General features: G+C 39.7%; 1 protein-coding gene across 1 annotated transcript in view; it reads left to right on the top strand.

Annotated features, from left to right (window-relative positions):
• The window catches only part of RPS6KA6 (ribosomal protein S6 kinase A6), a 326,190-nt gene that overhangs the window by 281,396 nt on the left and 30,737 nt on the right, over positions 1 to 14,057 (top strand). Inside the window, exon 20 of the mRNA XM_037821825.1 lies at positions 10,113 to 10,230. Coding sequence (XP_037677753.1) covers positions 10,113 to 10,230 — 118 coding nt within the window. The remainder of the gene's footprint in view (positions 1 to 10,112; positions 10,231 to 14,057) is intronic.

Raw genomic sequence — 14,057 nt, 5'->3', positions numbered from 1 at the left:
CCTTCCAAGTCCCTGACCATCCAGCCAAACCATTAGCAACAGCCCAGGAATCAGTATACAGACGCACCTCTGGCCAGTTCTCCTTCCAAGCAAAGTGAACAACCAGGTGCACTGCTCGAATTTCTGCCCACTGGGAGGATTTCCCCTCACCACTGTCCTTCAGGGACATCCCAGAAAGGGGCTGCAGTGCTGTAGCTGTCCACTTTCGGGTGGTGCCTGCATATCGTGCAGAACCATCTGTAAACCAGGCCCGAGTCTTCTCTTCCTCAGTCAACTGACTGTAAGGAACTCCCCAAGATGCCATAGCTGTGGGCTGGGAAAGGGAAGGTAAGGTGGAAGGAGTGGGGTCCATGGGCATTTGGGCCACTTCCTCATGTAACTTACTTGTACCTTCAGGACCTGCTCGAGCTCTATCTTGTATATACCATTTCCATTTTATGATGGAGTGCTGCTGTGTACGCCCAACTTTATGGCTTGGTGGGTCAGACAACACCCAGCTCATGATAGGTAACTCGGGTCTCATGGTAACTTGGTGGCCCATGGTTAAGCGTTCTGTCTCTACTAAGGCCCAGTAGCAGGCCAACAGCTGTTTCTCAAATGGAGAGTAGTTATCTGCAGAGGATGATAAAGCTTTACTCCAAAATCCTAAGGGCCTGCGTTGTGATTCTCCTATAGGAGCCTGCCAAAGGCTCCAAACAGCATCTCTATTTGCCACTGACACTTCCAGCACCATTGGGTCAGCTGGATCATATGGTCCAAGTGGCAGAGCAGCCTGCACAGCAGCCTGGACCTGTCGCAGAGCCTAATCTTGCTCCGGTCCCCACTCAAAACTAGAAGCTTTTCTAGTCACTCGGTAAATGGGCCGGAGTAGCACACCTAAATGAGGAATATGTTGTCTCCAAAACCCAAAGACGCCAACTAAGCATTGTGCCTCTTTTTTGGTTGTAGGAGGGGCCAGATGCAGCAGCTTATCCTTCACCTTAGAAGGAATATCTCGACAGGCCCCACACCACTGGACACCTAGAAATTTTACTGAGGTGGAAGGCCCCTATATTTTTGTTGGATTTATCTCCCATCCTCTGCCACGCAAATACCTCACCAACAAATCTAGAGTAGTTGCTACTTCTTGCTCACTAGGTCCAATCAACATGTTATCATCAATATGATGGACCAGTGTGATGTCTTGTGGGAGGGAGAAATGATCAAGATCCCTGCGGACAATATTATGACATAGGGCTGGAGAGTTGATATAACCCTGAGGTAGCACAGTGAATGTAAACTGCTGGCCTTGCCAGCTGAATGCAAACTTTCTGGTGGTCCTTGCTGACAGCAACTGAGAAAAAAAGCATTTGCCAGATCAATAGCTGCATACCAGGTACCAGGGGATGTGTTGATTTGCTCAAGGAATGATACCACATCTGGAACAGCAGCTGCAATTGGAGTCACCACCTGGTTAAGCTTACAATAATCCACAGTCATCCTCCAAGACCCATCTGTTTCTGCACAGGCCAAATAGGAGACTTGAATGGGGATGTGCTGGGAATCACCACCCCTGCATCCTTCAAGTCCTTAAGAGTGGCATTAATCTCTGCAATCCCTCCAGGAATGTGGTATTGCTTCTGGTTTACTATTTTGCTAGGCAGGGGCAGCTCTAGTGGCTTCCACTTGGCCTTTCCCACCATAATAGCCCTCACTCCAGGAGTCAGGGAACCAATGTGAGGACTCTGCCAGTTGCTGAGTATGTCTATTCCAATTATGCATTCCGGCACTGGGGAAATAACCACAGAATGAGTCCAGGGACCCACTGGACCCACTGTGAGATGGATCTGAGCTAAAACTCCATCAATCACCTGACCTCCATAAGCCCCAACTCTGACTGGTGGACCAGAGTGACGTTTTGGATCTCCGGGAATTAATGTCACTTCTGACCCAGTGTCTAATAATCCATGAAATACCTGATCATTTCCTTTTCCCCAATGCACAGTCACCCTGGTAAAAGGCCGTAGGTCCCCCTGGGGAAGGCTGGAAGGAAGATTAACAGTATAAATTTTTGGCAGTGTAACAGGGTCTTTCCCCAAGGGTACCCAGCCTTCCTTTCATTCAAGGGGCTCTGGATCTGTAAACTGTCTCAAGTCTGGGAATTGATTAAGGGGCCCTGACTCTCTGTTTTTGTAATTCAAGGGAGACTTTTGTTCACGTGACCTAGAATTCTTCTGCTTATATAGTTCAAACAAGAATTTAGTCGATTGCCCATCTATTTTACTACTTGGTAGTCCATGATCCACTAGCCAACGCCATAAGTCTCTGAGAGTCATATTATTTTGATTGCTGCTTTGAGCCTGTTTTCCATTATGGTAGCCATGCCCACCTTGTCTGTGGCGATTAACTGCAGCCACTTGGCTTCTGCTGACTCAGGACCGGATTATCCCCATTGTGTTTAAGGATTCCAGCTCAGTGACAGCAGTTCCTACAGTAATATCTGACCTACAGAGAAGGGCGACTACAGAGCTCTTCAGGGATGATGGAGCTAGTCTCACAAATTTATTCCTTACAGTCCTGGTAAAAGGTGTGTCCTCTGGGCATTCCAGGGCTGTGTGAGCAAGTCTTCCATGATAAATCCACTCTAACATTCCAATCTCTCTAAGCCTTTGAATCCCCTCCTCCACATTGTACCAGGGCAGTTCTGGCATTTCAACCTCTGGTAATGCTGGCCACCTTTTGATCCATGTTTCAGCCAGCCACCCAAACAAACTGTTAACACCCTTTCTAACCCCTCAGGCTACAACATTGCATCCAGAATCTCTGCTTAGTGGGCCCATATCAGTAAATTCAGCCTGATCCAACCTTATATTCCTTCCACCATTATCCCACACTCTTAATATCCATTCCCACACATATTCCCCTAGTTTCTGTCTGTATAAGTTGGAAAACTCATACAGTTCTTTTGGAGTATAGCGTACCTCCTCATGGGTCACACTTTGTACCTCACCCTTTGGGGCTTGTTGGGACTTGAGCCTAGTTATAGGTCTTGAAGCAAAAACTGGTGGTGAGGGTGGGTCATGAAAAGAGTTAGAATTATCTCTCAAGCCATTCACCTCAGGACATTCTGTTGCATTTTCATCTCTTAAAACAGGATTAATCTCTCCAGGCAAAGGAGTGAGGGCTGCTTCCTCAGGGGAGGTGATTACAGGATTAGCAGGCACTGAAGGGTTAATCTCCTTAGGTGGGGGTTGGGTGGCAGGCTCCTTAGGGCAGACTGGAGGTAGAGAAGCTGTTTCCTCAGGACAGCCCTCTACAGGTAAATCTAACAATGACCCAGCAGAATCCAGGGTTCCAATGTCCTCACTGCCATTATTATCAATCCATATGTCCCCATCCCAAGTTTCCGGATCCCATTCTTTTCCAATCAATGCCTTTACTTTAACAGCAGACACCCTGAGAGGTTGAGATTTTAATTTACATTGTAAATGTGCTACTCGCACAATGAGAGACTGCCTCTGATTTTCAGAAACTTCCAGTCTGCGGGCACAGGAAATAAGATTTTCTTTCAGGGCACACATGGAAACCTTTACATCTGTCATACGGTGTTCAAGTTTTGAATTTGAAGCCTTTAGCTCATCCCTTTCTCTTACAACTGTATCCAAAGTATGTAAGAGCAGCCAGCCAACATCATTATACCTCTTAATACTGCAAAACTCCGTGAAAGTGTCAAAAACACTGTCACCCAGAGCCTTTCTTCATACTACAGTATGATTAGGAGAATCAAATGGTGCTATTTTGCGTATTTCCTTTGCCAACTCATGCCATGGACTGTCAGTGCCCTCTTGATTATTGGAAATAGAGTCATTAGTGCCTCTGAATCTAATCAGAGTAGAAAACAAATTGTAAAAGCCCATTTTAAGATTCTGTTTCTCAAGAACCACTCCCAGTACCAAGTTGTATTAGTTAGGGTTCTCTAGGGAGACAGAATCAATGAGAGATGTAACAAACTGTCAACTCCAAGGAAGATGTCCGATGAACTCCTCGGGAAACGAACCGACAACTTTGACGAACTCCTCAGGAAATGAACTGGCAACTTCAACGAACTTCTCAGGAAATGAACTGGGATTTTCAACGAACGTGCTCGATGAACTCCTCAGGAAATGAACCGGCAACTTCGACGAGCTCCCCAGGAAATGCTTCACTGGGCAGCCAAAGAAGAAGTGAAGGTTCTCTAGCCATCCCACTTATAAGCCTTCAACTGATCACCCGGACCAAATCCAGCCAATTGCATTCTCTCTTTGTGGAAGGCACGCCCCTTGATGAGTCATCAGTCAGCCGCAGTCAATTGACTGATGATCCAACAAACCAGCCCGTTGGTTTATTAACCAGCCTCAAATATCCTCACAGCAATCGTCAGGCCAGTGCCTGCTTGACCAGACAGCTGGGTCACCTAGCCAAGTTGACACATGAACCCAACCATCACACCATCTTTTAACCTCCACCTTTCCTTCTGGTGACATATGTGGCTCTGAGCTTACCCTTTACACCACCTTTGCACACCTTTCAGCACTGTTATTTATTCTCACAATGTGCTGCCATCACCTCTGTCCATTTCCAAATGTTTTAAGTTCACCCTAGCTGAACATTCTGCTCATAATGAACAACCGCTCCCCATTCTTTAGCCTCATTATATATCCTGGTAACTTATATTTCATGTCTATGAGTTTACATATTACAAGTAGTTCACATCAGTGAGACCCTGCAATGTTTATCTTTATGTGTCTGTCTTATTTCACTCAACATAGTGCCCTCAAGGTTTCTTCACCATTATTTTCAGATGGTTTTGTTCACACACCATACACTCCAACCCAAGCAATTGTTGGTTCCCTGTATAGTCATGTATCTATGTATTCAGCACAATCACCACTATCTATGTAAGGACATCTCCACTTCTTCCACAAAGGAGGAAGAGTCAAAGAAGGTAGAGGGACAAAGGAAAAGAAAAAAAGAGGAGAGATTAAAAAACATGATAGAAAGCAACAAAAGGAAAGATAGCATTAAAATAACATAGAATAAAGAGTTGGACAACATCACCCCTGCCAGGAGTCCCATACCCTTCCCCCATGCCCCCTCATACACATTCAGCTTTGGTACACTGCCCTAACCACATTAAAGGAAGGACAATACAATGTCCCTGCCAATTACAGTCTCTAGTTTGCATTGATTGTATTTCCCCCCCAATCCCACCCTATTTTTAACACCTTGCAATGTTGATATTCATCTGTTCTACCTCATGTAAAAACATATTTTTACCTTTTATCACAATCATTGAGCACCCTAGGTTTCACTGGGCTACAGAGTCCTAGTCTCCATCTTTCTTCCTTTGTTCTGGTGTCCCACATGTTCCCAACCTTCCTCCTTCAACCATGCCCACAGTCATCTTTGTTCAGTGTACTTACATTGCTGTGCTATCTCCCAAAATTGTTTTCCAAACCTCTCACTCCTGTCTTTTCCTTTCTGTTTGTCATGCTCCCTTTAGTGTTTCTGGTAGAGCAGGTATCTTGTTCACAAACTCTGTCATTGTCTGTCAGAGAATATTTTAAGCTCTCCCTCATATTTGAAGTACAGTTTTGCAGGATATAGGATTCTTGGTTGGCAGCTTTTCTCTCTCAGTATCTTAAATATATCATCCCACTTCCTTCTTTCCTCCATGGTTTCTGTTGAGAAATATGCAGTCTTATCAAGCTTCCTTTATATGTAATGGATCACTTTTCTCTTGCTGCTTTCAGGATTCTGTCTTTATCTTGGATGTTTGATAGTCTGATTATTAAGTGTTTTGGCATAGGCCTATTCATTTCTTTTCTATTTGGGGTACGCTGCACTTCTTGGATCTGTAATCTTATTTCTTTCAAAAGAGATAGGAAATTTTCATTGATTATTTCCTCTGTTATTACTCCTGCCCCTTTTTCCCCCCTCTCCTCTGCCCTGGGACACCAACAACACATACCCTTCTGTACTGCATCCTGCCCTTCAGTCCCCAGAGATGTTGCTTACACCTTTTCATTCCCTTCTCCATCTGTTCCTCTGTGTGTAGGTTTTCAGGTGCTCTGTTCTCCAGCTTCTGAGTGTTCTCCTCTGCCTCTTGAGATCTGCTGTTGTATGTTTCCACTGTGTCCTCCATCTCTTGTGTTGTGCCCCAATTTCCACAGATTCCACCAGTTGTTCCCTCAAACCTTCTATCTCCACCCCATGTACACCCAGTGTTTTCATTATATGCTTCATCTCTTTCACCATATCTTCCCTAAACATTTTGAATTGATTTAGTATTCATTGTTTAAATTCCTGTATCTCAGTTGAAGTGCAAGCTTGTTCCTTTGACTGGGTCACAACCTCGCTCCCCCCAGTGTAGGTTGCAGTCTTCAGTTGTCCAGGCATTGGCCTCCCTGGTCACCCCAGTCAGGTTTTCCGACATCAGAATGGGCCTAGGTCCTGGATGGACTGAATAGTATCCTGTTTCCTTGAAGGTGTCTTAGAATATTGATACACCTTGTGAGGCCTGAAGTCACTGTGCTTTTCTGCCCAGCAGGCAGTGCCTGTCTGCCCACAGCTCCAGACTGGTGTAAAGAGATGTGACCCATGGCTGTTTTCCTCCAGGCTCTGGCATCTGGTTCTGAATGGAAAGCCAGTAGTAGAGCTGGGCCCCACCTCTTTCCTCATAGGGAAGATAACCCCCCTAGGGAGAGGTCATTAGCATTTGAATAATCTCCCTGCCAGTGTTATCTCCACCCTTGTCTGGGTCAGAGCACTGGGAACTGAAAATGTCTGAGGCTTTCTCCACTGAGCCAAAAAAGGGACAGTAAAGCCCCATCAGGGCCAGTTTACAGCCACCCTCCAGCTCTCCAAGGTCAGTCATCACCAAAAGCCTTTGTCTGCTTTTTGGGAATTCATAGCTTATATTTAGCAGTCCACACTTGCTAATTAAAACCCCAGTTGGAACTCAGCTTAGATATATTTGCTTGTTTGGAGAGTGCTGCCCTCTAGCACTGTGAGGCTTTGCAGTTCAGGCTGTGGAGGGGAGGGGACTTCTGGCTTGGATCTGCAGTTTTTACTTAAAGATTTTATGCTACAATCTCGGGCATTCCTCCCAATTCCGGTTGGTGTATGATGAGTGGACAGTCATGTTTGTCCCCCTGCAGCTTTACCAGATTATTTACTAGTTGTTCCTGGTTTTTTATTAGTTGTTCCAGGGGGACAATCAAGCTTCCACTCCTCTCTATGCCACCATCTTCTTCTGTCTTTCTCCCTCATTTTTGAAGGACAGTTTTGCTGGATAAGGAATTCTTGGCTGGCAGTGTTTTCTCTTTCATAACCTTAAATATAAAGTACCACTGCCTTCTCACCTCCATGATTTCTAATGAGAAATAGGAACTTATTCTTATTAAGCATCACTTATATGTGATGAATCACTTTTCTCTTGCTACTTTCAGAATTCTCTCTTTGTCTTTGACATTTGACATTCTGATTAGTTTCTGTCTTGGAGTGGATATACTAGGATTTCTTCTGTTTGGAGTGTATTGTGCTTCTTGGACATGTACACATGTCTTTCATAATAGTCAGGAAATTTTTGGTCATTATTCTCTCAAATATTCTTTCTGCCCTTTTTCCCTTCTTCTAGAACACCAGTGACATATATATTTGTGCACTCCATGCTGTCATTCTGCTCTCTGAGATTCTGCTCAATTTTTTTCCACACTGGTCTCTATCTGTTCTTTTGTCTGTAAATTTCAGATGTCCTATTCTCTAGTTCACTGATCCTTTCTTCTGCCTGTTGAAATCTTTTCTTGGATGCCTCTAGTGTATTTTAATCTCTTCTATTGTCCCTTTCATTCCCATAAGTTCTGTTATTTTATTTCATTCTGTCAAATTCTTTATCAGCTTCAGCGAGTATAATCTTATTATCCCTTATCTCCTTTATCTCTTCTGCTAAACTTGTCTTCATCTCCTTGAATTGATTTATGAATTTTTTTGAATATCATTATTTTTTGAAAAGCAATATCAATATCCTGTGTCTCATCTGAAATTTTACTTGTTACTTTCATTTGGCCATATCTTTCTGTTTCTTAGTGTGGCTTGTAATTTTCTACGAGTGTCTGGGCATCTGATTTTCTTGATGAGTTTACTCTCTTACCTTGGGTTTTCTTTTTGATTGTTTTTTTGCTGTAGTTCTTCTTTGACACTTGGTTGAACTTCAGAGTAGCTTGTATTTAACTGATAAGATTTTTTAAACTCTTATTTATCTGATTCTTGCCCTGGATATATGGTACAGTTTTTGAGATTGCACTATTTGTGCAATTTTTTCACCCCCAGGAAAAAGATTCCTTTCTCCTGGTCCTCCTCCAGGAATGTTGGTCCATTTTGTTTGTTTTTGGCACTCCTTTCATTATGTCTACCTTCTTTTACCTTGAGGGCTAATTCTGGGAGGATGGTCCCCTGGAGTGGACTTCCCAGTCAGTTTTTACCAGTAAAAATATGTCCAGGAACCCAGGAAGGGTGTGTAGATTGGTTCCAATGTGCCCTGTATAGGAGACCTGGAAGGACAACAGTCTTCTCTTTAACTCCCCAAAACTGTGCTTTCCTGGCCTGCCCAGCAGATGGTGTCTTTAAGCCAACTGTTTCCCAAAGTCCTAAGGTTGTACTTTTCCTTTAATTTGCAACCAACTCCACCTTGTCAGGGGCATGGTTAAGACAGAGGCTGCCTGCCCTTTTTGGCCAGGGTCAGTTGGAGCTGTTGCTCAGATCCCAGACCGTATGATCTAAAATTTCTAATCGAAAGCCACAAACTGCACTGGGCCATTTGCCCTTACCCCTTTCTTGGGGGAAGAGCCACCCTTCAGCAAACTTTCATGCCACCTCAGGAAGGCACTGTGTTTCTAATTCAGCCCTGCTTCCTCTCCTACCAGGGACAGGGTTGAAGTGTAGGCTGCCTGCTGCTTTCTATCCTGGGTGGGTTAGATCTTCAGCTATCCCTGGAGCTGAAACCCAGCAAACCACAATCAAAAAAGCCACAATCAGTACCCTGCCATGTTTGCCCACTCCCTGTTCTTGGGGAAGAAGACTTCTATTCTCAGCCAGGAAGTGATTCCCAATGTAGCCTGCCATGCCAGTGGGGGTGGGCACCAGCCCCCACAGCATGGAGAGATCTACTCACACATCTTAACTGCAGTTTATCAGTGTCTTCCTTCTGCTCTTCCATGGATGGTGTATCATGTTGTTCTGGTCTCTGGAGCCCCCAAACAATTGTTTCAGAGAGATCCTGGCTTTTTCTATGCCTTGGAGGAAGAATTGAATCCTAGAGCTGTCTATTCTGCCATCTTGAAACTGTGATTCCCCTGATATTTTTAACTATAAATCAGTCCTCCCATTCAATCTGAATAGCAATTTCAGTTCCACCTATGAAAATGGTAGGAAAATGATCACTTTTTGTCATTCTACAATTACTTTTCAAAGTGCTTTAAATTGATATAATCTGTTTGTCTTCCCCATCCATTAATATTGATCTATGCAATAATTTTAATGGCTATGGAGTTTCTTCTTACTGTGTTGAAATAATTTATTTAAACAACCCATTTTTCATAGACAGTAATTAAAAGTTTTGTTAACCTTTTTTCACTGGTAATATTGATAGAATGCTCATGAATAAATTTCAACCAATGCCATAAATACATTATGAGAGTAAAAAATAACATTTTAAATGTGGTTGGTATATATGGTTTGCTAACAAGTCTGGGAGAATACAAAATTTACATGTTTTGTCCTGGCCTGGTTTTTAGACTATAGCTTTAGATGAAAAGCCACCTTTTTACATTTTTAACTGATCAAAGGCAAAAAATGAAAAATAAAAGCCACACTATAATGTAGGCAATGCTTTCCATTTTATGAAATCTTTCAAATTAGGTAAGATTTTATTAAATCATTAGGATTAAGTTCATTGTTTGAAATATAAAATTTGATATGAACAATGGAGCTATTAGATGACATTCTAAATTTTATATTGAATATTTATAGTCTTAAATTCATCACTTTCAGTCAGATTTAATATATATGTTATTACATGTCTATTTTTTTAATAGCTACACTCCATTTGCTAATGGCCCCAATGATACTCCTGAAGAGATACTGCTGCATATAGGTAATGGAAAGTTCTCTTTGAGTGGTGGAAACTGGGACAGTATTTCAGATGGAGCAAAGGTATACATTATAATCATGTATTTTGTTGCATTCATGTTAAATTGTTAAAATATTTAAGTTGTTTAACTCATCTCCATTTGCAAAATATCTGGTGGTGTCATAATCAGTATTTGTTTTTAATTTAATTAAGTCAACTCATGTCTGTGTGTGGACTGAGCAAAGCAGACTTTTTTTCTGCTTTGCTTCCAGGCAACTTTCCTTTTTTTTTAGTTCATGTGTGTTCAGGGAATATAAACTAGTTTCATTATTAACAAAACCAAAAATGTAAATCTACTGGGGAAAATATATTTTTAAAGCCAATCGAAGTTTATTTCTGGATTTAGTATGTTTTTCCACATCATGATTTCTTTGTTAGCACATAAATTGACTACTGATTATGTAGGCAATTTTTATAATGTCAATTTATTATTAGGGAATATATGGAATATTTATCAGTAGCACCTGGATATTTATTATTAATGGGTTAGAGCTATCCAAAAGAAACATAATGCAAGCCGCATATGTAGTTTAATTTTTTCTAGTAACTACATTAAAGAAAACTAAAGAGAAATAGGCATAATGAATTTTCATGATATATTTTATTTAACTCAGTATATCCAAAATATCATTTCAATATCTAGTGAATATAAAATTATTAGTGAAATATTTTATATTCTTTTTTCATAATAAATCTTCAAAATCTGGTGTGTATTATCCACTTACAGCCCTTTTCAATTTGGACTGCCCTCATTTTATGTGCTTAATGGCCACATGTAGCTAGTGGCTGCCCTATTGGACAACCTTATTTAATTTAGGAAAAGAATAGCCAACCAAAGCTTGAATAATGTGTTTTACATTTATAATTTTGTCTTAATTTTAAATTTTAGAACAAAAACCCAAATGTTGTTAGCATGTGGCTAATAGGGCCATGAAGCTTTCAAACTACAGTTTGATGTAAATAAATTTTAAGGCAAAGTAGTTGTTTATAATTAATATCTGCTAATGATAAAACCTAATTTCTCAGAACACTAGCTAATCTGTAGGGTATATTGAGAAGTAAGTCTAATATTTTTATCAGTTTGGAACACATAAACCAGGGATTTGTCATTACCTTTTAAACATTAGTAAAAGAGAGAAGGGGTTGTGTTTGGATCTTAGCCATAGCACAATTGTGGTATATCATATTGTAGAAGGAACACCTGATTGGAAGCCAGGAAAATTGAGTTCTGGTCTTTGATCTTCCTCAAAGTAGTTATGTAAATTTAAACAAGGAACTTAATAATCTCTTTGGTCCTCCGTTTCCTCATCTGTAAAATAGGGGTACTAAATTCTCCCATTGGTTCCTCTAACTCCAAAATTCTGTTTTTATGTAATTTGGTTGATTTATCATTTGTCAGATTTCCTCTTGTGAAGTGGCTAAAAGTACTGGTATTATTTATTAAATATGTATTTTATAGTCAGTCAATTTATACTTCAGAAAAATCCATTTTTCCAAGGATCAATTCCAATGTTTAAGGGCATGCATATAATGTTTTTATGCTTTTTAAAAAAATGACTTATGACGGTGAATGTAATGCTGAAATAGATACGATTTATATTACAATTGTGTTTAGGTTTTTGGTTTTCCATGTTCCATGTGTTTTGTGTTTGTGTCTATTGTTTAAGGAATAATTCATATTAAAATACAGTTTTATTCTCACTTCCTTTTCTAGTCTGGTAATCTGGAGGAATTCATATAGGAAATGGGTGATATTGTTGAGCTCTCACAGGTCTTTCATGTAATCCTTTTTTATTGATTAAGTGACTTTAGTTCTATCTGCAAAATTTTTCTGAAAACGGTGGCAGATTACTGAGTAACGGCACTTATGAGAAACTTTTAAGAAACTATCTCTTGTGCATTTTGAACAGTTCATATTTTTTGTCTGTTTTCAATTAGTCATGAAGGTAATGTATTGTTCAGTTGCCCATAATCCCTTAAAGCCATGCCCTTTAGTTTTAAGAATTGGAATTTACTGTCCTTCTTTAATAATTGTTTTAACTAATCCTAGTACCTAATAAGCATTTCCCTTTTGAGTGTTTTTCTTGCTATTAGTGAGCACCATCTCCAAAAGTATATAGAAGATGACTGCCTCATTTCCATGCAGTGCTTTGTTCATTCAGTTAAATGGTGGTGAGGATGGTGGGTGATTATGGAAGACATGTTAGCTTTGTGTCTTATGGCTGCAATAGTTTTGGCTTACTTCCAAATCCCAGGTTTTGAGAACATTGGCACTGTTGCTTCCCTTTTGTAAAATGAGGGGGACAAGGAAAAGAATCTGGTCAACAAACAAAAATAGAAAAGGCAAAAGAGTACATGAAAATGCCATGGTGTCACTCCATATTAAAAATACACACATAATACCTGATTAATTAGAAGGCTATTTAATCTAAAATTTAGAATATTTTAAAATGAATAATTACTTCAAGTACATATACCCTTGCCCAACAAAGTATTGCCCTGTAGAAGTTCTTATAGTAGAATTATTTATGGCCTCTTCCCTTGCCTGCCTTAAATAGGAGTAACTTCTACTCCTCTATTCTGTTCCCATTACTACTTTGTATGTACTTTATTAGAAACACATATATTAGAGTACTTATCACATTCTGCTTTGTAATATATTCATTTGTGTAGTTATTCTTACCACTCAGGGAGCTTTAAATGTCATACTCACTTTTGTGTTTCTTATTGTACCTAGCAGGTATTTATTGAGTTGAATACTTAAACAATTTAATCTCTTCTTCAGGTATAGCTTGCATTGTTAATTTATGTACTAAGCCTTTCTTATATCTTATATGAAGATAAATATTGTACTATTAAGAATGATTTTAAATTTGGAATTAGTGGTGAGGTTTTACTTAAATATTTATTTTCCATTTTGGCTTCAAGTTGCTTTTAATAGAAGATGCTTTTGTTCATATATATTTCCAAGTCATATATTTCTAGAGTTAGAAGAGACCTGGTCCATCACCCCCTCATTTTGCATATAGACAAGCAAGGTTTGCAATATTTAACATGTCCATGGTCATACACTAATGAATGGCAAAGATGGAACTGATTTCCAGAACAGTACTCTTTCCAATCTACACCATGTTATGGAAGTCTTTCTGGAGGAATAAAAGCTTTATTAGCTTGACCTATGTAGATGGAATGGAGAAATAAGAGATCTATAATTCTTTAATAATATAAGGCTCAAAAGAAAGGTGTTATTGCAGACCTACTCAATTTCTATAATTTGGAAATTAAGTATTCTGAAGCATATTACCCTTTACATTATCTGTACTGCAAAGCAGTTTACAGCTAAAAATTATATAGAAATCCTCTGGAACCTCAAGTACCATAGTTTTTTTCAAGTGACTATGCCAAACTGCACTAGAATAAGATTACAATGTCTTAACAAAGCTAGGAAGATACATTAGCAAATTTAATAAATAGAATTCTACACTAGACTTTATTGTGAAGAATGATTATTTGTTGTTATCTTTAATCAAGGCAGAGTGTATTGCTTAAGTATGTATAAGCCTCAGTCCTTCATACTTATACATACTTAAATATATTTGACCAAATCAAAATGGGTAATAACTGTGAAGAATGTTTTAAATCAGTCACATGATTAAATTTGAAAATAGAAGTGATAAATTATTAATGAGTGATTTCAGACATTAGTAAGTATGCCACCTAAGTGCTATGAAAAGAGTAGGAAAATTGTTCTTCTTGTGTATTCATGCTCTTCAAAATATTTGGAGTTTTGCTGGCTTTTACTTAAAATAGACTATATATGTATATATATGCAAGTTTTCTAGGGTTCAGG

This window comes from Choloepus didactylus, chromosome X (genome assembly GCF_015220235.1).
Source record: "Choloepus didactylus isolate mChoDid1 chromosome X, mChoDid1.pri, whole genome shotgun sequence".
Classification (NCBI taxonomy): domain Eukaryota; kingdom Metazoa; phylum Chordata; class Mammalia; order Pilosa; family Megalonychidae; genus Choloepus; species Choloepus didactylus.
Note: the sequence above shows the minus strand (reverse complement) of the source record. Positions and strands in the feature narration are given on the sequence as shown.